The sequence below is a fragment of the Ovis aries genome, chromosome 2 (assembly GCF_016772045.2).
Source record: "Ovis aries strain OAR_USU_Benz2616 breed Rambouillet chromosome 2, ARS-UI_Ramb_v3.0, whole genome shotgun sequence".
NCBI lineage: Eukaryota > Metazoa > Chordata > Mammalia > Artiodactyla > Bovidae > Ovis > Ovis aries.
Genome location: NC_056055.1, coordinates 67,328,363 through 67,354,972, shown reverse-complemented (window position 1 = coordinate 67,354,972; position 26,610 = coordinate 67,328,363). Strand labels below are relative to the sequence as shown.

General features: G+C 41.5%; 1 protein-coding gene across 2 annotated transcripts in view; it reads left to right on the top strand.

Moving 5' to 3' along the window:
• ENTREP1 (endosomal transmembrane epsin interactor 1) overlaps positions 1-26,610 on the top strand; it is a 71,676-nt gene that overhangs the window by 16,971 nt on the left and 28,095 nt on the right. The window contains exon 3 of one of the 2 annotated variants that reach the window (XM_015093187.4): positions 24,756-24,866. The exons of the other annotated variant lie outside the window; for it this stretch is intronic. Within the exon in view, the coding sequence (XP_014948673.3) occupies positions 24,756-24,866 (111 nt within the window). The remainder of the gene's footprint in view (positions 1-24,755; positions 24,867-26,610) is intronic. 2 annotated transcript variants of the gene reach the window in all.

Below are 26,610 nucleotides of genomic sequence, written 5' to 3'. Positions count from 1 at the left end.
CTAGTTTGTTTTTCTTTTTTGCTTTGCAGCTTCCTCCTGAAACTCAAAGATTAAGACTCATTGGTTTCTGTTTGAGGGAGTGCGAGGGTCTCACTCTGGGGCAGCAACCTCAGTGACTGGTGTTTTTCTTTGGTGGTATACTTGGTAAGAATTGCCACTGTGAAAGCCCGGTCAGGCATGCTGCCTACAGTTTTGGTTGCTTGTGAAGTGCTAATTTGAGCTATAGTTATTTTTATTTTTCTTGTCAGTTTGGAACAGAGGGGATGAATATGACCTTCAATGACTATCAAAGGCAGCTTTATTCTCTAGCACCAAGAATGAAGAAGATTCTTCCTTAGTGATGTTCTGGGGTTATGTATGTGGTTTATTCTCAACTGTGGGTCCTGTTGATTTGAACTCCAGACTAAAAATAGGAGAAGTAAGTGAATTGGCTCTTTTTAGAAAACGATCCATCAGTTTCTCTTCTAACTTCAAGATTATAGTATTTAGGGTAAAACCTCATTCCCCAAAGAGCCTCAAAAAGTGGCATGCATAACGTATACAGAGATTTTATTCCCCCTCAGCTAATGGTCCCAGTAGGCTAGGCTGGTAAGATGGTCCTTCTCCATGAAACTGTTTGGGGATCCAGTTTCTTTCCATCTTATTGTGCCTTACAGGAAGAGTAATGGAGCATCCAGACCCTTTTGTCAAAAGAGATTGACAAATTGGCATCACTAGATTGTCAGAAATATACATATAGGTGGGTTATGGTGCAGGATAGGTAGTGGTCCTTTCATTCCTGATGATATAAAGAACAGGAGAAGGGCAGAATACCTCGGCACAGTTTAGGAATCTGTACATTTATAAAAGGAACTCTGAAGCTCTGGCTTGTGCAGTTTGGTTCTTTCAAGTACATTTCACGGTTGTTAATAATTTGGAATGAACTCCCTGGTTTGAAAGTTCAAGAAACCTGCATTTTTATGCTGACATATTACTACTAATTATTGGATGGTCTTGGGGAAATCTCTTGATTTCCCTGTCTATAAAATGAGAACTCAGAACATTCTCTTTAAGAGTCCTTCTGGCTCTCATATTATAGGTGTCCCAAATCCTCTTTAGTTACCTGGATGGTGTTTTAACTTTAAATGTTTATTTGCACCAAGTTATTGTAAACTCCTGCGTATAAACTGAAATATTATGCTTGTTGCGCACTTGGTATTTTATTTTCGGCTGTGTTGGATCTTTGCCGCAGCGTGTGGGCTCTTCTATAGTTGTGGTGCCTGGGCTTCTCTCATTGCTGAGCAGGCTTAGCTGCTCCAGGGCATGTGGGATCTTAGTTCTCCAACAAGGTATCAAACTGATGTCCCCTGCATTGGAACATGGATTCTTAACCACTAGACCACCGGGGAAGTCACCACACTTGGTGTTTTAAGGCATAACTATGGAAGGCTTTTCTCACTCTTTAGAATTATTATACTACTCTCTTGCATGCATATGATGCATAACAGTCTACCAGGTTCTTTCATTTACCATTCTTGCATGATTTCTATGGCAGGTGTTTTACTTGTTTTGTAGATAATGAACCAGTGGCTCAAGAGTTAACTGGCTTGTCCACTTTCCAAACAGATAAACTATTATTAGAAAGAACCTAGGAGCTTTGATTCCTAGTCCATTGCTTGTTTCATAGTGCTAGTATGTCACCTCCTCCATTGGCAAATTAGTAGATATTTCTCTGTGGCCAACAGTGCTGTGTATGTGTAGCATAATTTAAATAAGTTATTTCCTTGGTGCTGACTGTCTACTTTTTTTTCATGTTCCCAAGTGGCAAAAGCTTAAGGAATTTTGCCCTTGACTCAAAAATATCAGACAGAAGGTGACAGAAGGTCAAGTTTTAGAACTTAGTCTTGTCACTTTCAGTCAGTGAGCGGATAAGGAATTTATCCGCTCAGTTTCCTCATCTGTACAGTGGGAGATCAACCATCCCTCAGGATCTCAGTGAGGAACAAAAGACATGAATGGGCAGGAGACTACAAAATGTAAGGGGAGGCAAGCACATTGTGCGTTGTTTTTCATCATTCACTGAGAAAATCAGTCTCCGAGATCTGATCTCTCAGTTTAGTGTGTCGTTAAGTAATCTGTGCAACAAAATATGCATTTAGGTATCATGAAGTTACCTAGACTGGGTTTGGGCTTATCTCTTGGCAATAGAGCTGTTATTTTTCTGCTCTGATCGTCTCTCCCAGGAGGAAATCAGAAATGAGAAAAAATTGTGGAACTCCTTTCTGGGAAGAATCAAGGCTTTGCTTTACAAAATGACCTAAGCCATTTGGTCATGCTCTCATTATTCGCAGGTTTAGTTTGGTAGCAACAGGTAGCTGTGAAGGCTTTGAATTAACCTTCCTGCCAAGTTGATTGTTACAGTGAAAATGAACCCCTGCCCTCAGACCAAATTTTGCTATACAAGCAATTAATAGCCAACAGACCCCCGCCCCTCCCCCAAAAGTTCATGCATTCTGTTCTACAAGCTTAAAGGATAAACTGCAATTTTTATCGAGCTTACAGAACAGTGTGAACAAATTTTTTTACCTGTAATATTTGTTGTATTCCCTTGTCTCTAGTGGGATTCCCAGGTGGCTCAGTAGTAAAGAAGTTGCCTGCAATGCAGGAGACGTGAGTTCGATCCCTGGGTAAGGAAGATCCCCTGGAGAAGGAAATGGCAAACCACTCCAGTATTCTTGCCTGGAATATTCTATGGGCAGAGGGACCTGGTGGGCTATAATCCACATGGTCGCTAGAGTTGGTCATGACTTAGTGACTAAACAACTTGTCGAATATCACGGTTTATTCCCTGAAATCCTGTTGATCAAGCAAAGCTAAGTTTATTGGACCTGCTGAAGTAAGGGAGAACACCTTACCAGTAGTTCTCAGAAAGATTGAGTCTAAGAGAGGATTTTATAGGGTTTTAGGATCCTGGCTGGGTGATTTTAAGGTGAGTCTCACAAGATAGGGAATTGATTGTATTTGAGCAAAACCTATGAGATAGTGACTTTGGATTGCTGGGCTGATGAAGGAGAGGGCCTGGAAGGAAGATTTGAAGAGTAAGCTGTTAGTTTTGATAACTGTTTTAGTTGGCTCACAATCTTACCATTGAGGAACAAGTATTTCTTAGAGCAAGTAGCTAAGTTACTATTTTTGTTTGCAATATTGCTTACTATAGGGTCAGAAGAGCATGGCCAGTCCCAGAATTAATTAACACGAGGACTGAAAGGGATATTGGTTTTGATTCTTACCATAAATTTCATGGGAACTCATTTTTAACATTCTTTACACTTATTAAGCAAGCCAAGAATTTCATCAGTTGGACAACTCATTTCCATTGTCACTGCTCATTTAGCAAAGCTGCTTGGATGCTGTTGGGATGTAAAGATAAAAGCAGCAGCTTCTGGAGTGTGGCTTTTTTTATAAGTGCCAGCTGAGTATCCTGGAATATGAATTCTTGGTCATCCTGAGGGTGTAGCTCAACCAGTCAGTATGTACATGGTATTACCCTGTCTGTGCTGAACTGTTTCCAAGTATATTTCAGACACTTGAAGTATGTGTCTGAGTTGTTGAGGGGCCTTCTGACTATCCTGCATCCAGGCTTTCTGGACCCGACAGACCATAGTCATCAATTTCTGAATATGATTCTCAGACAGCTACGTGAACTGTGACTCTCTTGGGCAAGGGAGGAGACCACTTTGAATCATGGAGCATCTTAAAATAGATGTTACATGAAAAGTCATGGTATAATGTAAATAGTATATGCAATAATGGAATAGTGTATATGGTACCACTTGTGATTTTTCAAAACATCTGGGAAATCATATGTGTGTTTGCAGTTACATGAAAAGTTCCTGAAAAGATGTGTAAGGAACTGTTGAGAGTAGGCGCATCCATTGAGTGCAGTGGATGGGCAGGAGGGAGACTGATTTTCCACTTTACATCTGCAGAGGACATGTGGATAAAGTGGAGGATGTTTTAGCTTCCCTATTTTGTTTGGGTTCTGGCTGCTGGTATCTGCATATTTAAACTCTATTTTGAGGGTTGGTTTATCTGCCCTTGTGTGTCTTGATGAGAGACAGGACCCTGCCCCCAGCCGGAAGCCTCTGAGGCCAGACGCCTGCCCTCCTGAATGCTGGCAGCCTGGGTGGGAGCCCGTGACCTCTCTCCACTGAAGCCTCTGCCCAGGACTTGGAAGCTGGAGCTGCTGATGCAGAATAGCCAGGGCAGCTTAGATTTCATCAGGCAGAAGAGGCCACTGGCGTCCAAGGCTGGCAGCCAGGGCCCTGGCTTTCCTGTGGCATGACCTTGGTAGAGGTCCCAGCACCCAGGTTCACTTGGCTCCTTCCTGGGTTTCTGAGCCTGTCCCTGTGGATTCTGTGAACTACTTGATAGTTTTTATAGATACAGACATAAGAGAAATAGGGAACAAGGCTAGAGTCATGTGGAATTGGGTCTCAATAAGGATACCAAAGGTTGCCTTGTAGAGCTCTTTAACGAACAGAGAAGAAGAATTTATAAATGGACATTGTGTATTAGCAGGTATTGGTGCATGCTAGTTAAGGGGAAAGAGGGTGGATTTGAGTCAGACCTGGATCTGATAGGGGCCCCATAATTAGATGTATGAAAGTGAAAGTGAAGTCGCTCAGTCGTGTCTGACTCTTTGCGACCCGGTGGACTGTAGCCTACTGGGCTCCTCTCTCCATGAGATTCTCCAGGCAAGAATACTGGAGTGGGTTACCATTTCCTTCTCCAGGGGATCTTCCCGACCCAGGGATCGAACCCCGGTCTCCCGTATTGCAGGCAGACGCTTTAACCTCTGAGCCACCAGGGAAGCCCAATTAGATGTATAATTGAGGGCATAATAAACAAATCACCTCCCTGAGACTATTCTCTATTTCTTTTATGTCTATATCTATAAAATATATTTATATGTGATATATATACATAACACAGTATATGTGTATGTACCAAACATATGTATATATGTAATATATATACATACACACAGATACTATATGTATATTTCAAGCATACCACTGTGACATTATGACTTTTATAATTTGCTAAGTGCCTTTTAAGAGAAAATAAACCTTAAAAAAAAAAGAGGAGCTTCATTAGCTTTCTTATTCTTATTTAAAGTGATAATTAGACTTATGTGCATGTGTGTGAATGCAGTCAGCACCCAAACGTGACTGCTGCTGCTGCTAAGTCACTTCAGTCGTGTCCGACTCTGTGCGACCCCACAGACGGCAGCCCACCAGGCTCCCCCGTCCCTGGGACTCTCCAGGCAAGAACACTGGAGTGGGTTGCCATTTCCTTCTCCAATGCATGAAAGTGAAAAGTGAAAGTGAAGTCGCTCAGTCGTGTCCAACTTCTAGCAACCCCATGGACTGCAGCCTACCAGGCTCCTCCGTCCATGGGATTTTCCAGGCAAGAGTACAGGAGTGGAGTGCCATTGCCTTCTCCACCAACCGTGACTACATTCCCCCAAACTGACCATTTTAGTTTCTCTCTGGTTGTACTGTGCCTGGAGGTTGTCTGCATCTCACTAAAAGTGAGTCATGATGACGCTTATTCTCTCCTGCCTATCTTCCTCTTCTGTTTTTGAAATTATGTTTATTTCTCCTATTGATGGCTTTATTATCTTAAATAATATCATAAAGTTCTGTTTCTTGCTTCATCAACTTTGAGTAGTATCTTTTAATTCTCTCTCTTTTTCTTGGCTGTGTAGGTCTTTGTTGCCACTCTTGGGCTTTCTCCAGGCGCAGCGTGCGGGGCCTTATCTCGTTGGGGAGCGTGGGCTCTAGGCACATGGGCTCTGTGGAAGTATGCTTCTTGGGCTTGATCTGTGAAAAGTACAATTATTTGTACTTGTTGCAGTTGGGAAATAATGGTACTGTCATAGACCAAGTTGCCACGTGGCATGTGGGATCTGAGTTCCCTGACCAGGGTCTGAACCCACATCTCCTGCATTGGAAGGCAGATTCTTAACCACTGAATCGCCAGAGAAGTCCTGATTCTCTCTTTTATAAGATGAAGAAATTAGCAGTTAGCTCTGCTTCTTCCCCCTTCTGCCTCCTTTTGATAATAACACCATTCATTTCCTTCATATAGGCAGTGAGTTAGCATTAACATTTGCTCTTAGAACTAAATTATACCATTCAAACTTTGTCTGTAAATGGTTTCTAAAAGAGTGAAAACCGATAATAGCGTTTATAATATTTTCGTTATATGAATATGGTTGAAATAGGATGTTATGATTAGATTCTTGCTTTCCAGATTCACTTGAGGCCAAAATACAACCAATGTCAATAGCTCCCACATTCCAGTGTGTTAGACTATCTAAGGGGACTTGCAAAGTTTCTGGGTGAAAACCAGTTTTGCAGTCCTTAGCTGATCTCCATCCCCCAGACTGTAAAAAGATTAGGGGTTAAAGAGACCAATGTTTGGAGAAAGTTATTGAATCGCTCTGGCATTGAGTTCCACCTCTATGTGGGGAGGGGAGAGGTGCTCAACGGTAAGCAGTAGAGAGTGTGAGATGTGTCTCACAGTGGTTGAATTTGAAGGGCGGGCTGGAGTGCCTTGAGGCTGAGTTAAAGACTGCAGTTGGGAAATAATTGTACTTTCACAGACCAAACCCACGATGCATACTTCCAACTGACCAGGGGGGTGGGGCCCTGTAAGAGAGAGTAGGCCTGGGGTGAGCTTATATCCTGCCCCAGAGAGCCCCTTAGAGGAGTGAGCAAACCACAGCAGAGTGAGGCTGGGCCTGCACCGCAGGATGCCTATGTTAAGAGAACTAACTGCAGGTTCAAAAGTGGGTATCTCAGAGGAGCCAGTGGAAGCCCCATTCAGCAGTCTCTCTAAGTACCTGCCAAGGCCAGTTGTGAACAGTCATGGGAACTCTCCTTTCCCCTCACCTGTGTACCCGCTTGGCCTGGCCTGCTCTGGCTCCCTCCTCTCCAGGGTGGCAGAGCTGTAGCTGGCAGGCTTCAGGAGAAGGGGACACAAAAAGCAGGGGTATCGAAAAGATTGTCTCTTTCCACTGCCGTTCCCACTGCAGGCTTGTTTGCTCCCTACAAGAAGATGAGACGGAAAGAAACTGAAACTTAAATGTGGTTTCAGGTTTTTACTGGGACACAGGTCTGGATATTTTAATTACCAAAGTGGGACTTTTTGTGACTCGAAGTGCCTGGAGGAGGACTTTTTGTCACTGATATTGTCCACAAGAATCATGTGCCCAGCCTCAAATTTCATCTAAGCAGTCCGGAAGAACTAGCTCTACAAAGTGGGAGCGACCAACATTAGGGGAGAAAACAAAGTGGCTTTCTGTTGATGCCCATGAGTCCTGCTTGTTCGAGGGATCAGCTGTATTACTTTCTGTAGCACCGGGAAGAAATGATGGGATCTAGAGAGAAGGAAATTTAATCCTGTGTTTAAAGGATTTTAAACTGTGTTTAAGAGCAGTTTCGAGCTGCCAAGTCACATCTGTTATTCTCTTTTATTTTCTCTATTGTTTGCTTGGTATCATGTCATATTTTAGTTTGCTTCAGTTTTGGACTGTGACTCTGATATGTAGATTTACATTTTTACTAGAGTTTTTAAGTGATTTTTTTCTTTTTCCTTGTTGACAAAAAAAGGAAAAGTTACCTAATCTCAGAGATCATCTAGCTGCTTCTTGTATTTTTGAAAATTTGTTATTTATGTATTTATTTTTGGCTGTGCTGGGGCTTCATTGCTGCACAGGCTTTTCTGCAGTTGAAGAGAGCAGGGGCTACTCTCTACTTGCAGAGAGCAGGGGCTTCTCACTGTGGCGGCTTCTCTTGTTGTGGACTACCAGCTGTAGGGCTTGCAGGCTTCCATAGCAGCGGCTCCCAGGCTCTAGAGCACAGGCTCAATGGTTGTGGCATATGGGTTTAGCCCCTGAAGGCATGTGCAATCCTCCTGGACCAAGGGTTAAACCCATGTCTCCTGCATGAGCAGGTGGATTCTTTACCCCTGAGCCACCAAGGAAGCCCTCTTATATTTTTAAATACCTTGTGGAGATATAATTAACACACTATAACATTTACCCATTTTAAACTGTACAGTTCAATGGTTGTTAGCATGTTCACAGATATATACAACCACCACCACCATCAATTGTAGAACATTTTCAGATCAACCCCAAAAGGAACCCTGTACCCATTAGAAGTCACTCCTTATTTCCCCTCAATGCCTATTTTTGGTATTTCAAATAGAATCATATAATATGTGATCCTTTGTAACTGGTTTCTTTAACTTAGCACATTTTTGAGCACAATATTTTTAAGGGTCATCATGTTATAGTATACATCAGTACTTTCCCCCCTTTCTATTGTTGAATGATATTCCATTAATGGATATACCACAGTTAATTTATCTATTCATCAGTTGATAGACATTTCCACTTTCTGTCTACTATGAATAATGCCGCTGTGAACAATAGTGTTCAAGTTTATTTGTGGGCATGTTTTCATTTCTCTTGGCTATAAACCTTGAGGTGGAATTGCTGAGGCATATGGTATACATTTAACATTTTGAAGACCGGTTTTCTGAAATGACTTTTATATTTCCGTCAGCAGTGCATGCAGGTCTCAATTTGACTACATCTTTGTCAACACTTATTACTGTCTGTCTTGTTTATTATGGCCGTCTTTACGGGTGTTAATTAGTACTTCATTGTGTTTTTGACTTGATGTTGAGCATTTTCACGTGTTTATTGGCCATTTGCATGTCTTCGGCTCACTAGACCTCATCATAATAACATCATCACAACTAAGAGAATTATCCAGTTTCCCTTTGCAAGTCCCTCATCAGATATTCGATGTGCAAATATTTTCTCTCATTCTGTGAATTGTCTTTTGGCTTTTTTTGATGGCATCCTTTAAAGCACAAAAGTTTTGATTTTGATGAAGTTCTTTTGTTGCTATACTGTCATATCTATTAATAAGCCTGGTCTAGCCCATGGTCATGAAGATTTATTCCTATATTTTCTTCTAGGAAATATAGGAATAAATCTGTTTTAGCTTATGATTAGGTCCATAATCTGTTTTGAATTAACTTTTGCATATCCTATATCAGTAGTCCAAGTTCATTCTTTTGCAGGTGGATATCCAATTGTTCCAGCATCACTTGTTAAAGAGCCTGTTTTTTCCTCATTGAATTATCTTGGAACTTTATTGAAAATCTGTTGACTCTAAGTTCAGTTTTATTCATCTAGCTTCTTAATCATTCTCTCTCTGCTAGTTGTTTTATTTCCCCCTTTGGACATTCTTAAGACTATTGACTTCCTATTCTAGTTTGGATTTAATTGTGTTCTAGGTATCCTATACAAATGTCATCTAAATATTTTCTTAATAGCATTGGATTAGGGACATTGTTTCTTAGATCTCATGCCTCACACATTCTTTTTTCTTGAATTCCTTTTTCATTTTGCCAGAAAATGTGCTGTGTTGTGCTTAGTCACTCATTCATGACTGACTCTTTGTGACCCCAAGACTGTAGCCCGCCAGGCTCCTCTGTCCATGGGGATTCTCCAGGAAAGCATACTGGAGTGTGTTGCCATGCCCTTCTCCAGGGGATCTTCCTGAACCAGGGATCGAACCCAGGTCTCCTGCACTGCAGGTGGGTTCTTTACCGACTGAGCCACCAAAATTTCCATGAAGAATGTGAGAGAAAGGAGCTCTCGAAGAGTTTGAATACTTGATGTATCTTTGTTTTGCCCTCCCATTTGAATGATGGTTTGGCTGCATGTAGAATTTTGGGTTCAAATGATTTTCCTTCCAAAATTTAAAGGCATTGCTTGATGACTATTGTCACTGATATAAATCTGAGTCTTGTTGCTTAGTTATTGTTCCGTTAGTTGCTCAGTTGTGTCCAACTCTTTGTGACCCCATGGACTGTAGCCCACCAGCCTCCTCCATCCATAGGATTCTCCAAACAAGAATACTGGGGTGGGTTGCCATTTCCTTCTTCATGTTCCTTAGTGGGCAACCTCTTTTTCTATCTGGAAGCTTTTAGGATCTTCTCTTTACCTTGGTATTGATAAAGTTTAATTTTCAAAAAGATAAAACCATGACTCTCAGTCCAGTACAAAATGAATATGTGTCAGTAACAAGGGAAAATTGGTTCAAAGCACAGTTGAGAAGCTCAGTGTTCATAGGATGTTCATAGGATGTTAGGAGGAGACTGCTGGGATAAATAGAAAACTGGTAGATATCCAGCAGTAAATCTCCAGGTTGTTCTATTACATTGGACAGATTTTGTTTCCATCCTTACTGAAAAAGAATCTACAACTTAAGCTCTGCCTCTTCAGAGTTGTAAAATGGCCAAATAACTGAATAGGTAAATGGAACACCCAGTAATTTCTTTTGCCCATTTCCAAGTTTCTGATAATTTTTCTGGCAGTCTTCTGAAATAATGTAAAGGTATATTTAGATGTGGGTGTTTTTTCCTTCATACTTTTGGACTATTTTTACCCTTGAGTTTTTTAAAAGTTGAGACACGTTTCTTGGACGGAGGAGTGTGGTAGCTTACAGTCCATGGGGTTGCAAAGAGTCGGACATGACAGAGCAACTTCAGTTTCTTTTTTTTTCCAACATAAAGCAGTTTCCTTTTATTATTTCTTTGATTATTTCCTTCCCTCCATTTCCTCTGCTCTTTCTAGAACACCCAGTAATCAGATGTTGGAGCTCTTGAGCTGAGCTTTGTTTCTTAGCTTTTCAAAGTCTTACACTTTTTATTTCTTTGTCTTTTTCTTTCCTGTTCTGTGAGTGAGCATGTTTTCTCCATGCGGGTCAGTAGTTCTGGTTGATATCTTGGTCCTTCTTTTTTAGGGACTGTTATGTGTTTGAATGTCTGTTGACCCTTGATTATTCTTTCTAATTATGACTGAAGAACTAGGTTGGTAGTATTTTACTGTTTGTAGTAATTTGTAATAATAATAAACACACAAGTGAGATGTATATATTAATATTAACCCACTAATCCTATAAGATGTTATTCGTATCTTTATTCCGAGGAAACCAAGACACAGAGAGGTTATGAAATTTGCTCAAGGTCACGTAGCTAGTAGTGACAGAGTTGGGATACACATTTTTAGGTAGTATCTCTCTAGAGCCCATGCTCTTAATCACTACCCTTGCTTTTGTGGGTCTGTTTGCACAACAGGCTTGTCTCTTAAGGGATGGGAGGGTTGCCTGGAAGCTCTGTGCTACTGAGTGGATAGGCTTTAGTTTAAAGTGTGCTTGAGAGAAGCAGATAATCCTCTTATGCCAAAAAGAAGATTTGACTTGGAGGGGCTGTTCCATCAGGAGCCCTGTTTCCCCAGGTAGATGACTCAGTTCTTTTAGAAAGAAGTTCTTTAGTAATAGCTGATGGGCACGTGCTTCTGCTGCTTGTTACTTTTGCACCTGCAAAAGCCTCAATATATTTTTTAATGTTTTATTATGAAAATTCTCAAACTTACAGAAAAGTTGAGCAAATAACATAATGAATTCTCATATACCTTCTACTTAGATTCAATAGCTTTTAACATTTTGCCTTACTTGCTATGTTTATATAAAATATTTTATATAGAACTATTTTGAAGTTTCAGACATGTGGTACTTCACCCCCATGTGCTTTAGGAGTTATCTCCTAAAAATAAGACATTCTTCTACCTCACCATAGTAACATTATCATAACTAAGAAAATTATTGTAATTTCTTAATGCCATCTAATATTCAGCCCATATTTAAATTTTCTCAATTATTGCAAAATGTTATACAATTTTTATTAATCAGAAAACTTCTCAGCTGAAATATGATTTGTACACATTTTTATATGCTTGATGAATCATCCAAAAGTGAATCCTCCTATGTAAGCCTGTTCTTCTTTTACAAAAGTCAGGACTCAGTCAGGTTTCCGTCATGTCAGTGGACTATCCTGTCTCTTTAGTCCTCTGTATTCTAGAATACCCTTCCTGCCACTTTCTTTCTTTTTCCATGAGTTTGTGAAGAGATAAGTGCAGTTGGCTTATTCACTCTTCATTCCCTCCCATCTCCTTTCCTCCTCCTCGCCTTCTTCTCCTTCTCTTCCTTCCCCCTCTCCGTCTCCTCTTTCATTTTCTCCTATTCCTCCTTTTTCTTCTTTCTTTGCTATGGAAAATTTCAAATATACTTCTAATGAGGGAAATACAACCGCCTCCACCCCATGCTCATTGCCCAGCTGCGCGTGGGCAAGCTCATCTCATCTGCCCCCTAACCATTTCTCCTCTCCCTCGCCACTGTGTTGGTTTCACTTAGATCCCAGCCTTCACAGCATCTCCTCCTTAAGTATTTCAGTGCATGTTTATAAAAGACCCGGCCAGGAGCCCAGCAAGGGCTGCTGGCTAGAGCATGAACATGTGACCTCCTCATGTAACAGCCACCCAGCATGGTTCCTGAGAGGGCATGTCTGTGAGCAGTGTTCCAGGAGGCCCAGGTGGCTCAGGCATCTTACCGTCTAGCCCGTCTGGTGATGTCCCAGAACATCACCTCTGCTGAATTCTCTTGGTCAAACAAGTTCCCATGGATCAAAGGGAGGTGAATTGGGAATTGGACTCCACCTCTTTTCCTTTTTGAAACGATTTTGTGATTCTTAAAAACTGTGGTAAAATATACATATTTAAAATTTTACAATTTTAGCCACTTAAAAGTGTACAGTTCAATGGCATTAAGTACATTGAACAAGTACAGTACATGCTGTGTAATCAGCAGTACTCTCCATTTCCAGAGCTTTTTCATCATTCCCAACGGAGAGTCTGTATCCGTTCAACCAGAACTCCAATTCTTCCTGGGTAATTACTGTTCTGCTTTCTATCTCTAGGAATCTGACGACTCTAGGTACCTCATGTAAGTGCAATCATACATGTCCTTTTGTATCTGGTTTATTTCACTTAGCATAGTGTTTTCAAGGTTCATTCATGCTGTAATATATGTCAGTACTTCCTATTTAAGGTTGGATAATATTTCATTGTATATATTAGCCTTCACCTCTTGACATGAGGAACAGCCAGTGAAGTACAGAGGGAAGGACTTGATGGAAGCCATCTTTGAGGACTGTTGTCTCTAAGTAACGTCTCTAGAGCCATGATCTTCATTACTGGGGAGTCAGAAAGTCTGATTCTAACTTAGCTTCTTACGAAGCTGAGAGTAGAGATTTCCCTGATGGTCCAGTGGTTAGGACTCCAAACTTCCAATGCAGGGGGTGCAGGTTTGATTCTCTGGTTGGGGAACTAAGATCTCACTTGCCATGCAGCCAAAAAGTTTTAAAAATAACATAAAATTGGGTCTTAAAAACTTTTTTTTTTTTTAAAGAAAATGCTAAGATCATACTTTCCCACTGTTCTTGTTTCAGTGGGAAAATGTAACCTGGAGAAAGGGCTGGGAGCAGGGGAAGAATGACACACAGATGAAAGAAAAGCACAACAGAGAAGGAAAGTGATGTCTCAAGAGTCATAGCTCTGCAATTTTGTTTAAAACTTGCTGCTGCCTTTCTTATCTTCAAATCCAAATTGACTTCTGCCACCTTACTCCTGTGAGATAGAGCAGAACATGATCCTGAGCCTTTCACCTGTTCAAAGAGCAGATCTCAGGGTGTCCATCATCCTCTGATTATTTCGTCCTGAGACTCTCAGCAGGGTGTTTTCGTCTTAGCCCTCTGCTGCACTGCTGATGAAAACATGTGAATTCAGGGTGACAGAGCTTCCTCTGTCGTATCAGGGAACTGTGGCGCCAGACACATGATGAGTTCACCCCCTTCTCTGCTGGTTGCTTAGGTCGTGAGAAGAGTCGCTTTACTGAGAAATGAGGGGCATTGTGCAGAAAGGGAGCCCTGGGACACAGGGGATCTGTAAGAGAACAGGGCGGCGGGGAGGACCCCAGGAAAGGCAGAATTTCCTCTCGCGAGCTGGGAGCCTTAAAAGTACCCTGAGATTTGTATTTGTGTGTTGTTATTCAGTTTGCGACTCCATGGACTGCAGCATGCCAGGCTCCCCTGCCCCTCACCATTTCCTGGAGTCTGCCCAAGTTCATGTTCATTGCATTGGTAATGCCGTCCAGCCATCTCATCTTCTGACGCCCCGTACTCCTTCCTCCCTCAATCTTTTCCAGAATCAGGGACTTTTCCACTGCGTCATCTGTTTGCATCAGATGACCAAAATACTGTATTTGCCTGTATATTTATTTATTTATCCTTTGGCCATGGCACACAACATGAGAGATCTATTTCCCAAGCAGGGATTGAACCCCGGCCCCCTGCATGGGCAGCGCAGAGTCTTAACCACTGGACTACCAGGGAAGTCCTGAGATTTGTATATTTTTATCAGGAATTTGCAAGTCTCAGTTGTAATTATTTTTTGCTCACCTCAAGACTGTTCCAAACTAATGAAAAGTTGTGTCTTTCACTGGTTGGGAGAAGAAGAAGGCTTTCACTCCTGTTGAAAAAGGAATTCAAAATAAGTGTTATTATATTTTAGAAATTTTATGAAAAGAGAGTCTGGGACAACCATAACATGAACAAATCTGACACTTAAACATCTCTGAGAGGAAAGAGAGACAGCTGTTTCTGTTCACAGCAACAGGCCTGTGTTTGGCTTGTTGGCAGGGAGCACCAGCCTGGACGTTGGCAATATATCTGCCAGGCTTCTGGAAGAAGTTTAAAAGATGTCAAGGGAGTGAAGCCCGGGAGCAGGTTCTCTGGGGATCTGAGTTGATTAAAGGCACATTGCAAACCAAGTCAGTGCGTGTGCGAGCTCCTGAAACAGGGTTAAAGCAGCCAGAGGCTGGGCTTTGTGAGTCACTGTGATTTATTATGTTTTGTTGGTTGCCATGGTGCTGAACAGTCTATCAGAAGAGTCATTTTACTAAGCTAGTTCAGAAAGATTTTAGTTTGGTGTCTTCCTTTTTCCCCCCCACTGGTGTCAGTGTGTTGTATTTAGATAACTTGGCCCTACAAGGGCCCCTTGATTCTACATCTGTGTATTAAAATGCTTCTCCAAACTGAATTAAAATTGTGAATATTAAGAGTCAAATAAGTGTTTTTGCTCATTGTCATAGGTCCTATGACATTTGTCTTATTAACCAGTGACTGATCAGTAGTTTGGAGCTGGGACTTCTTGTCTCTGAGAACATAAAAGTTAGAATGTCAGTCACGTTCCCAGCCAGATCACATAATGTTCTTGTTTCAATGGGAAAATGTAACCTGAATTCTATGCACTGGGTACTTAGTTCTTCCACCCACTCACTCACCACCCCTACTTGTTCCTATGACATGATGGGAAAGGAGTCCCAGCCCTTCCCATCTTTGCTCCCCAGGAAGTGGTGAGTTCCCACCAGGAGCAATAGCAGTAGCCATTTTCCTGCAAGCAGTGAGAGTCAATCTGGTGACTGCCTTTCAGGGCCTGTCTGTGTACGTTCCCCAGTATTGATAAGGATGCATGATACCTCCAAACAGTGTTTATCGTAAGAGTCAATTTTCTTTCATTAATTCATTGATTGATTTGTTCATTCATTCAGTAATATTTAAGATGACCTATGTTTTTGTACCCCACTGGAGAAAAGTGTATTCTGATTTTCATTTATTTTCAACAGCATCATCTGAGGAAAAATAAGGCATCATGACTAAATGGGTACCAGTGATGTTTTCTTGGGAAATTGAAAGATGAAAGAAAGTGTGAAAGAAAAGGATTGTGAGGCAGTAGTAGTATTTTTTGAACTAAACCTTTTTGAGAAGTTTCTAATGGAAATAATTTGGCGAGCCTTTGATATTTAAATCAAAAAATACATACACAAATTCATTAATCTTATTCATGAGAAATAAATTCTATTGTTTTGGCTTTCCTCATCGCTGTTGTAAGATTCAGTTTTCTCAGGACCACTGACTAAATTTATGCTTGCCCATCATGACCTAATTGCCTCCCAAAGACCCCCAACTCCTAACACCATCACTTTGGGGCTAGGATTTAAATTTATGAGTTTGGAGGAACACAGACATTCAAACCATAGCAGTGGGTTTTATTTTATTTAAGAGGGTACTACAAATTATTCCTCTACTATCCTATTCTTGGACATTTGGGTTGTTTTCCAGTTTTTGGTTATTATGAACCCATTGCTATGACCTTTCTTGTACATGTCTTTTTGTGGGCATATACATTAATGTATGTACCTAAAGGTGAACTGCTGACTCATAGGATGATGGATACTTAACTTCATTAGAAACTGCCACTGGTTTCCCATAGTGGTTGTACCATTTTCTAATTGCTTCGTAGACTCTCAGCCAGTTCTATCTTTAGCCTCACTTTTATATCCAGAGGTATCTGCTGCCACCCATTTTTGAACATGTGGCGACTGAGGAATAAATTCTTCTATCTGGGCTTTCGTCATTGCTGTTGTAGGATTCAGTTTTCTTAGGAGCCCTGAGTCAATTCATGCTTGCACACTGGCTTTGTAACTTCTAAAATTTTTCCTCTTGGTCCTTATGAATTTCTGCATTAAAAATATTTCCTTTATTGTCAATTTATTGGGTTTTCAGGACTTAGTAGAACTAAATGCTTATGTTCAATTCACTATTTTAAACCTATTCATTTTAAGCTACTCTACCTTCACACTATTAGTGAAACTATTTATTTAAAGATACATAGTTTATTTTCAGGTGAATCTTAAGTTTAGAGCAGTAGGGAACTAAGAAGCAAAATAAAACCTCTTAAGCAGCAGGGAAAGGTCAGTCTATTTAGAGATAGAAATATTGTATCAAAAAGGACTCAACAATACCAAGCTGTGATAGCTATAATTATTTAATGATGTTATGTGGGAAAAGTTATGACAAACCTAGGCAGCGTATTGAAAAGAAGAAGTATCATTTTGCCGACAAAGGTCTGTATAATCAGAGCTATGATTTTTCCAGTAGTCATGTACAGATGTGAGAGTTGGACCATAAAGAAAGCTGAGTGATGAAGAATAGATGCTTTAGAATTGTGGTGTTGGAGAAGACTCTTGAGAGTCCCTTGGACAGCAAGGAGATCAAACTAGTCATTTCTAAAGATTTCTACCCTGAATATTCACTGGAAGGACTGATGCCGAAGCTGAAGCTTCAATACTTTGGCCACCTGATGCAAAGAACTGGCTTGGAAAAGACCCTGATGCTGGGAGCGATTGAGGGCAGGAGGAGGAGCGGACGACAGAGGATGAGATGGTTGAATGGCATCGCTGACTCAATGGACATGAGTTTGAACAAACTCTGGGAGATGGTGAAGGACAGGGAAGCCTGGCGTGCTGCAGTCCATGGGCTCACGAAGAGTCGGACACGGCTGAGCGACTGAACAACAATGTGATGGAAATGATGAAGAGCTTTCAGCAGGTTGGAATAAGCAAATTGCAGGTGATGTTTTTATTGGATGGCTTCCCCAGACTGATTCTTATATTGAGTCACTTAATTGAGACCTAGAATGGACTGGGCACACGTTTGCAAGAAATCAGTGTTAAGGTGAATTCCAAATACTCAACTGAAAAACATACTTCCAAGGACTTCCCTGGGAGGTCCAGTGGTTAAGACTCCACACTTACATTACAGGGGCTAGGTTCCATCCCTGGAGGGGAAATTTAAGATCCCACATACTGTGTGGGGTGGCCAAAAATAGAAAAGAAAAGACAAACATACCTTTTGTGGCAAGCTACCTGGTGTATGCTGCTGCTAAGTCACTTCAGTCGTGTTCGACTCTGTGCGACCCCATAGACGGCAGCCCACCAAGCTCCCCTGTCCCTGGGATTCTCCAGGCAAGAACACTGGAGTGGGTTGCCATTTCCTTCTCCAATGCATGAAAGTGAAAAGTGAAAGGGAAGTCGTTCAGTCGTGTCCGACTCTTAGCGACCCCATGGACTGCAGCCTACCAGGCTCCTCCGTCCATGGGATTTTCCAGGCAAGAGTGTGTAAGTATCAGAAAATACATATGATTCAAGTTAGTAACAATGAAACTGAAACTGTAAAAGGCTTAACTCATATTGCCAGTCCTGATCTTGGATTTTGCATTTTGCTCTTGAAAGCCACAGGATGCAATGAGGCAAACTCTCTACTTCTTGGGTCTGTCAGTCTTTCATGGCTAAAATATAAGTTCTAGAAAGACTTTTCTCCATGAACGCTGGGTTTTTCTGTTTCTTGTTGGTAAATCCAAACTTCCCAGGTGGTGTTAGTGGTAAAGAACCCATCAGCCAATGCAGGGGTTGAAAGAGATGTGAATTTGGTCCCTGAGTTGAGAAGAACCCCTGGAGGAAGGCATGGCAACCCACTCTAGTATTCCTGCCTGGAGAATTCGCATGAGCAGAGGAGCCTGTGAGGAGCCTGATGGGCTACAGTCCGTAGGGTTGCACAGAGTCGGACACGACTGAAGTGACTTAGCATGCATGCACACACACATGCTGGTAAATCACAGTGAGGAATTGGCTTCAGTAGAATTCAGGGACTGTAACCCATGGGATTCACTTCATTGAGCAAGTAATATTCCAGTTTGAAGTGAGAGCAATAGGAGATAGGCTTAAAGAGCAGGGAAAAAATTAGGTTAAATATATGGAAAAATTTTATAGAGAAGGTCTTGCTAAAATGCTATAATGATAACCTGACAAGAAGTTCATTAAGGGCCAGTTCGAAAAGATCTGTGCAGGGTGTAGTCCTGACAGGGGAAGGTAGTCAGAGTCTAGAATTTGGGATCATGTGCTGAGGAGCCCTTGAGAAGACCTGTGGCTTTTCATGAGAGACACAGCCAGCCTGAAGCTGCAGAGAAGGAACCAGGAGAATAATTACTCCAGCCTCATCCTCCTCTCTCCCTTGGGTCTTCTTCCAGGGCCCCCACTGACTGAACCAAACCAGACACCAGAGGGCAGAGGAGCCCTATTGATACAGTCTGCAGATCAGTCTCCCCGAGAGGAGCGGGAAAGTATGGGGAGCAGAGAGAGGATCTGGAGGGGCCAGTAGGAGACACCTCACACACGTGTCAATGGTCAGCATGGTGGAGTGAGTTCCTAAAGCAGGCTGCAGAGAGGATTTATGGAAGAGTTTTGGAAATAATATACCTACAGATTATTACAGGTGGACTGTAGTAACTGACTATCCTTCCCAGCTGCCATAAATTTGTTGGGGGGCAGTTATGCATCACAAGTATAAGAACAAGTTGCTGCTACTGGAAACTAGTGAAACACATTTTGAGAAATTCATTTTATAATAAAAAGTCTTCCCCACAAAGGCAAAACACCTATTGTTACCAATAGTAAAACTGGTTGCCTAGTATTTTGCAGCATATAAAAGATTTTCATGTACATCATTTTGTGTTATTCTCTCATTAATCGTGGGAAGTACCTGGGATGATAGATCTTTTTTTTTTTTTAAACTTATTATATTGACGTATAGTTGATTTACAGTGTTGTGTTAATTTCTGGTATAGAACAAAGTGGTTTAATTATACATATAAGTACATTATTTTTCATATTCTTTTCCATTATGGTTTATCATAGGATATTGAATATAGCTCCCTGTGTTATACAGTAGAACTTTATTGTTTATTTATCCTATATATAATGGTTTGCATCTGCTAATCCCAAACTCCCAGTCCATCTCTCTTTCACCCTCTCCCCTGCTTGGCAACCACAAGTCTGTTCTTTATGTCTGTGAGTCTGTTTCTGTTTCATAGGTAAATTCATTTTTGTCATATTTTAGATTCCACGTGTAAGTACTATCATGATATTTGTCTCTCTCACACTTACTTCACTTAGCATGATAATCCCTAGGTCCATCTATGTTATTGCAGATGACGTCATTTCTTTCTTTTTTGTGACTGAGCAGTATTCCATTGTATATATCTACCGCATTGTCCTTATCCATTCATCTGTAGATGGACATTTAAGTTGTTTCCATGTCTTGCATATTGTAAATAGTGCTGCTATTAACACAGAGATGCATGTATTTTTTCAAATTATAATTCTGTCCAGAATATGCCCCAAGTGCGATTGCTGGATCATATGGTAACTCTATTCTTTGAAAAACCTCCCTGCAGTTTTCCATAGTGTCTGTACCAATTTACATTCCTACCAACACTGTTGGAGAAGGCAATGGCACCCCACTCCAGTACTCTTGCCTGGAAAATCCTATGGACGGAGGAGCCTGGTGGGCTGCAGTATGGGGTCGCTAAGAGTCGGACACGACTGAGCGACTTCACTTTCACTTTTCACTTTCATGCACTGGAGAAGGAAATGGCAACCCACTCCAGTGTTCTTGCCTGGAGAATCCCAGGGATGGTGGAGCCTGGTGGGCTGCCGTCTGTGGGGTCGCACAGAGTCGGACACGACTGAAGTGACTTAGCAGTAGCAGCACCAACACTGTGGGAGGATTCCCTTTTCTCCACAGCCTCTCCAGGATTTGTGGTTTGTGGACTTTTTGATAATGGTTATTCTGACCAGTGTGAGGTGGTACCTCATCATAAGTTTGATGTGCGTTTCTCTAATAATCAGTGATGTTAAGCATCTTTTTATGTGCATGTTGGCCATCTGTATGTCTTATTTGGAAAAATGTCCATTTAGATCATCTGCCCACTTTTTAATAGGGTTTTTTGTTGTTGTTGAGTTGTATGAGCTACTTGTTTATTTTGAAAATTAAGCACCTGTCGATTGTATCATTTGCGTGTATTTTCTCCCAGTAGGACAATAGACCTTTCTAACAGATGAGAAAAGCAAGTCTTATAGAGATAGAGATTGTCTAAAATATCACGGCAAGCAAGGGGAAAGCCTGAATTTGAACTAAGTGTCCTGACGAAAAATTCAGGTGCCTTCCACAAAGAGAAATCCAGATCACATGCAGTGGTTTTTTTAAAGGCAAGAATTGTTGACAATAGAAGAAAATACCAGTCTAAGAAATTCTGCTTTCAGGGTATAGCTGGGTGGGCTTTTGACTATGATGTTCTTTACTAGTAGCTGGTTTTTTACTGTCTTCTGTTTGCGAGGACTCCATCTGGTGATAGACGGGGTGGATATTTGAGTCTTGGAACTTATACCATTATAACTAGGTAAAAGCCAGATGAGTCCATTCTGAAGGTCTGTTTAAATCCTGAGTCCCGTATAACTCCAATATTTCATAGAGTTGAGCCTGATTTACTCTCTGAAAGACATGTGCTTGGTATCCTAATAGCCACCATGTCTGATATATGCTACAGTGATCTACAGTAGAGTGATTAGGTGACCATTTGGCCAATGTTTGGCCAGAGTTATAATAATAGTAATAAAAAATCCGTATCAGGAATAAATTTGGGAAAGAGTGCATGGCAATTTTGTACATAGCCTGTGTGCCTTGTGGCAGGTCTTTATTCTGGGGTTTGCAGGTGGCCATTCTGGTGATGTGACTTTGACTGCTCATTAGCAGCCCCTCCACTGTAGAAGAGAAGCCAACCCATTAGGCAGTGAATCCCTGGGCCTTCTCTCATATTTGTTGTTCTGACATTATATGATCTCACCCTGCTGTCTTGACAGCTGGACTCAGAATTTTCTTCCTTATTTAAAAAATACATATTAAGTATAATTTATATAAACCCCAGATCGTAAGTATTCAATTAGCTAAGCTTTGACAGTTGGATATACACATGTAGCCAATATCCAAAACAAGAGAGAAAACATTTTTATCACTCCAGAAAGTTCCCTAATGTCTTCTTAATCAGTCCCCTCACATCATGCCTCCTCTGGGAGGGCAACTGCTCTTCTGATTTCTCTCACCAGGATTGTCTGTCTGTTCTTGAACTTCATGTGAGTGGAATCATACAGTATCTGGCCTGTTTTACTCAATGTAATGTCTTTGAACTGCTTGTGTTTTTGTATATCACCATTTTTTTTTTATTGCTGGAGGTGTTCCATCATTTAAAAGTACCACAATTTGTTTATATATTCTTCTGTTGTTGGTTGGTTGAGCTCTTTTCATCTTTTCATTTTTGGCCCAGTTTGAATAAGGCTAATGTAAACATCCTTTTGTAAATTCTTTTGTGGGCAATTGCATTTATTTCTTTGGTCTATTCCTAGCAGTGAGATTGTAGGTATATGTTCAGATTTTTTGCAGTTTTTAAAAAATTATTTATTCATTTTAATTGGAGGATAATTGCTTTTTAATAGTGTGATGATTTTTGCCGTACATAACATGAATCGGCTGTGGGTATACATGTGTCTCACCATCCTGAACCCTCCTCCCGCCTCCCTTCCCACCCTGTCCCTCTGGGTTGTCCCAGATCCCTGACTCTGGGTGTCCTGCTTCATGCACTGAATTTACACTGATTATCATCTTACATATGGTGATGTACATGTTTCAGTGCTATTCTCTCAAATCATCCCACCCTCACCTTCTCCCTCTGAGTCCAAAAGTCTGTTCTTTACATCTGTGTCTCCTTTGTCGCCCTGCATGTAGGATTGTCATTACTGTCTTTCTTGTTGTTCAGTTGCTCAGTCATGTCCGACTGTTTGTGATGCCATGGACTGCAGCATGCCAGACTTTCCTGTCCTTCACCATGTCCTGGAGCTTGCTCAAACTCATGTCCATTGAGTCAGTGATGCCATCCAACCATCTTGTCCATTGTAATCCCCTTCTCCTCCTGCCTTCAGTCTTTCCCAGCATCAGGGTCTTTTCTAATGAGTTGGTAAAGTATTCACATCAGATAGCCACAGTATTGGAGCTTCAGCTTCAGCATCGGTCCTTGCAATGAATATTCAGGATTGATTTCCTGAATCAGGTAGCCAAAGTATTGGAGAATCAGCTTCAGCATTGGTCCTTCCAATGAATATTCAGGATGGATTTCCTTTAGGATGGACTGGTTTGATCTCCTTGCAGTGCAAGGGACTCTCAAGAGTCTTCTCCAACACCACAGTTCAAAAGCATCAATTTTTTGGAGCTCATCCTTGTTTATGGTCCAACTGTCACATCCATACATGACTGTTGGAAAAACCATAGCTTTCACTACATGGACCTTTGTTGGCAAAGTAGTGTCTCTGCTTTTTAATATGCTGTTTAGATTGGTCATAGCTTTTCTTCCAAGAACTAAGTGTCTTTTAATTTCATGGCTGCAGTCAGCATTTGCAGTGATGTTGGAGCCCAAGAAAATAAAGTCTGTCACTGTTTCCATTGTTTCCGCATGTACTTGCCATGAAGTGATGGGACTGGATGCCATGATCTTAGTTTTTTGGATGTTGAATTTTAAGCCAGCTTTTTAAAGCTGGGTCATATGGCATTTCTATTCCCAGTTTTTTAAGGAATGTCAACACTGTTCTCCATAGCAGCTATACCAGTTTGCATTCCCACCAGCAGTGTAAGAGGTTTCCTTTTTCTTCACACCCTCTCCAGCATTTACTGTTTGTAGACTTTTAAAGTTTATGATGATGGCCATTCTGACCAGTGCGAGATGATACCTCATTGTGGTTTTGATTTGCATTTCTCTAATGATGAGTGATGTTGAGCATCTTTTCACGTATTTATTAGCCATCTGTATGTTTTTTATTTTAGAATAGTTTTAGTTTTACAGAAGCGTTTTCCAGGTGATGCTAATGGTAAAGAATCCACCTGCCAGTGCAGGAGATGCAGGAGACGACTGTTCAGTCCTTGGGTTGGGAAGATCCCCTGGAGTAGGAATCGCAGCTCATTCCAGTATTCTTGCCTGGAGAATTCCATGGAAAGAGGATCCTGGTAGGCTACAGTCTATGGGGCCTCAGAGAGTCAGACACGACTGTGTAAGCGCAGTTGCATAGAAATATAGCATGGCTGGTACAGCGTGGCCCTGTATACCCCATGCCCAGTTTCCTCTATTATTGATACCTGACATTGGTATGTTACATTTGGCACCATTAATGAACCAGTATTGATACACTGAAAGTGAAAAGTGCAAGTGCTAGTCACTCAGTCGTGTCCAACTCTTTGCAACCCTGTGCACTGTAGCCCTCAAGGCTCCTCTGTCCGTGGGATTCTCCAGGCAAGAATATTAGAGTGGGTTGCCATTTCCTTCTCCAGGGGGTCTTTCCAACCCTGGGATTGAACCCTGGGTTGAAAAATCAGGTTGAAAAATCCTTTGCAGTTTCTAATCTGTGCCAAGTAAATACTGGCTTCTTGATTGATTTCTGTCAGTTCTTAATCACTTAGCATAGTATTTGTAATATTCAACTTTGGAGATGAGTACTTGGAAGATCATTGCATGCCTTTCCTTTAGTACCAATGGTGTTTGGAACTGAAAAAAAGACTCACCTATATTTTATTTTTACACATATACTATGATTTCTGGCTGGTAATGGCTCTGAACTCCTTGATTTTCCTGCTTTCCACTTATGTTCTAGAATTCTCCATTTATCCAATTACCATGATTCTGTAAAATTTGGAAGAAATAACAGTGGCTCAAGGAGAAAATAGCCATGGCTTAATGTCTTGTACAGCTAAAAGTCAGGACTCTATTATTTGCAAAGAGGAAGAAAAATAGGGACTTGAAATTGAGAAGACTTGAGGGTCAGTGGCATTCCTTAGCACAATTTAAAGCATTCTAAAAAGTGGGGGGGGGAAAGTTTGCCCGTTAAGAACATGATTCTGGCTTTTCTTTTTTTTCTCTAGGGAAAGAGTGAGTCTTTTTACTTAGAAAAAAAATCTGTCTCTGAATTTAGCCGTCACCTTTTCTCTAACTGCCTCTTTTCTTGCTGTTTCAGGTGAACCTCTTTGTACTGCTGTCTGTGGTGTGTGTCCTCCTGAATTTAGCCGGATTTATTCTTGGCTGCCAGGGTGCTCAGTTTGTGTCCAGTGTGCCCAGGTGTGATCTGGTAAGCTGTTCTGAAGCATCACTTTGTGCCTATGCCAACCGTGGCCTGCCCAGCATTCTTGGGTGCCAGTGTGTGTCTGGACACAGGACCACACAGTGTCCTAAAGTGAGAGCTGAAGTTGGTAAAAGGAGGTGGGAAAACAAAATACAGAACTAACTGCCAATTATTTTACTCAGATTGTTGATTAGTTTTTCTAAAGCAGGGACCAGCCAGTAGAGCCCCCAAACCACAGCAATATAATGCATCATTAGTCAGTGAATAGATGGACCAGTTGTCCACAATCAGGATCTATCTGCTCTCGTCTTAAGAGAAAAGATGGATATTATCAGAATTCAGGTTAGCAGTCCTTTATCTGAAACTTCTGGAGGCCTTTCAGCATTCAGAGTTTTTCCAGTTTTTAGAAGATAAGTGTGACACATAGACTGTTTATTCTTTAACAACTCAGTGGAGTTCGGAGACAGCAGACTGTAATCAAAATTTTTGGTGTCCAGAGCTTTGGGGTTTCAGAATCAGAGATAAGAGGTTGTGAACCTGTGTTATCCCATTTTTTTTTTCTAATTTTTAATTGTGGTATATTTATTTATGGCTGCCCTGGGTCTCATTGCTGCGTACTGGCTTTCTCCAGTTGCAGAGGGTAGGGGCTGCTGTCTAGTTGCAGTGCGTGGGCCTCTCATCGCGGCGGCTTCTCTTGTTGTGGTGCATGGGCGAAGTTGCCCCACTGCATGTAGAGTCTTCCCAGACTAGGGATCAAACCCATGTCCCTTGCATGGCGGGCGGGTTCTTGACCACCAGGGAAATCCAATGCTATATACTTTAAACTGCTACTCTGCATTCCCTTTTCCCTCTGGCCTCTGCCAACCACTCTAATACTTTATGATGCTATGGATTTGATGGCTCTGGTTGTCTGATGTAAGTGGGATCTCCCAGTATTTGTCTTTTAGTAAGTGTTTATTTCACTTAGTATAACACCCTCAATACATCCGCACGTTGTAGTAGGTGTCAAAATTTCCTCCCTTTTTAAGGCTGAATGATAAATATTTCACTGTATGTAGAGGTCACGTTGTGTTTACCCTTCGTCCATTGGAGGACTAGGATTCTTTCTACCTTTTGGCTGTTGTAAACAATGCTATCATGGAAATGGGTCAATTCTCTGGAGTATGTGCCCAGAAGTAAAATTTCTGGCCATCTCTGAACTTTTTAAGAGGACTTTTCCATGACAAATATCTCCCTGTGGCAAAAAGCAAAAGAAGTGGACTCCTGGGGCTTCCCTGACCATCCAGTGGTTAAGACTCCATGCTCCCAATGTGGGGGGCACAGGTCAGGAAACTAAGATCAGCATGTCTCACGACATGTCCCCCACCCCCTCAGTGGACTCTTTACGAGTCATAGTAAACCTCATCTATTTGGGACTTGTTTCCGTGGCATTCTCACCCAGTCAAAACCAGCAGGATGCAAGTGAAGGCCTCCGTGTCTCTTACAACGCTGTGATGGAATCTGTGCAGAAAGCTCATGATCTCCCCAGATGGGAAGATTCCTTGGGGACTCACTAAAAACTTGTTGCTCTTAACCCTTCACAGGTTTAAAAAAAGTTTTTGTCATTTTGTTGCTTAATAACCTTAAGTTTTGGAAGCACAGGCTCACCATGTTTCCTGATGTGTAAGGCCCTCTATGACTTGCCCTTGTCCCTCTCTCCCACTGTCATCAAGCCCAGCCCACAAGCCACCTAGGTTCCTGCCCTGCTTTG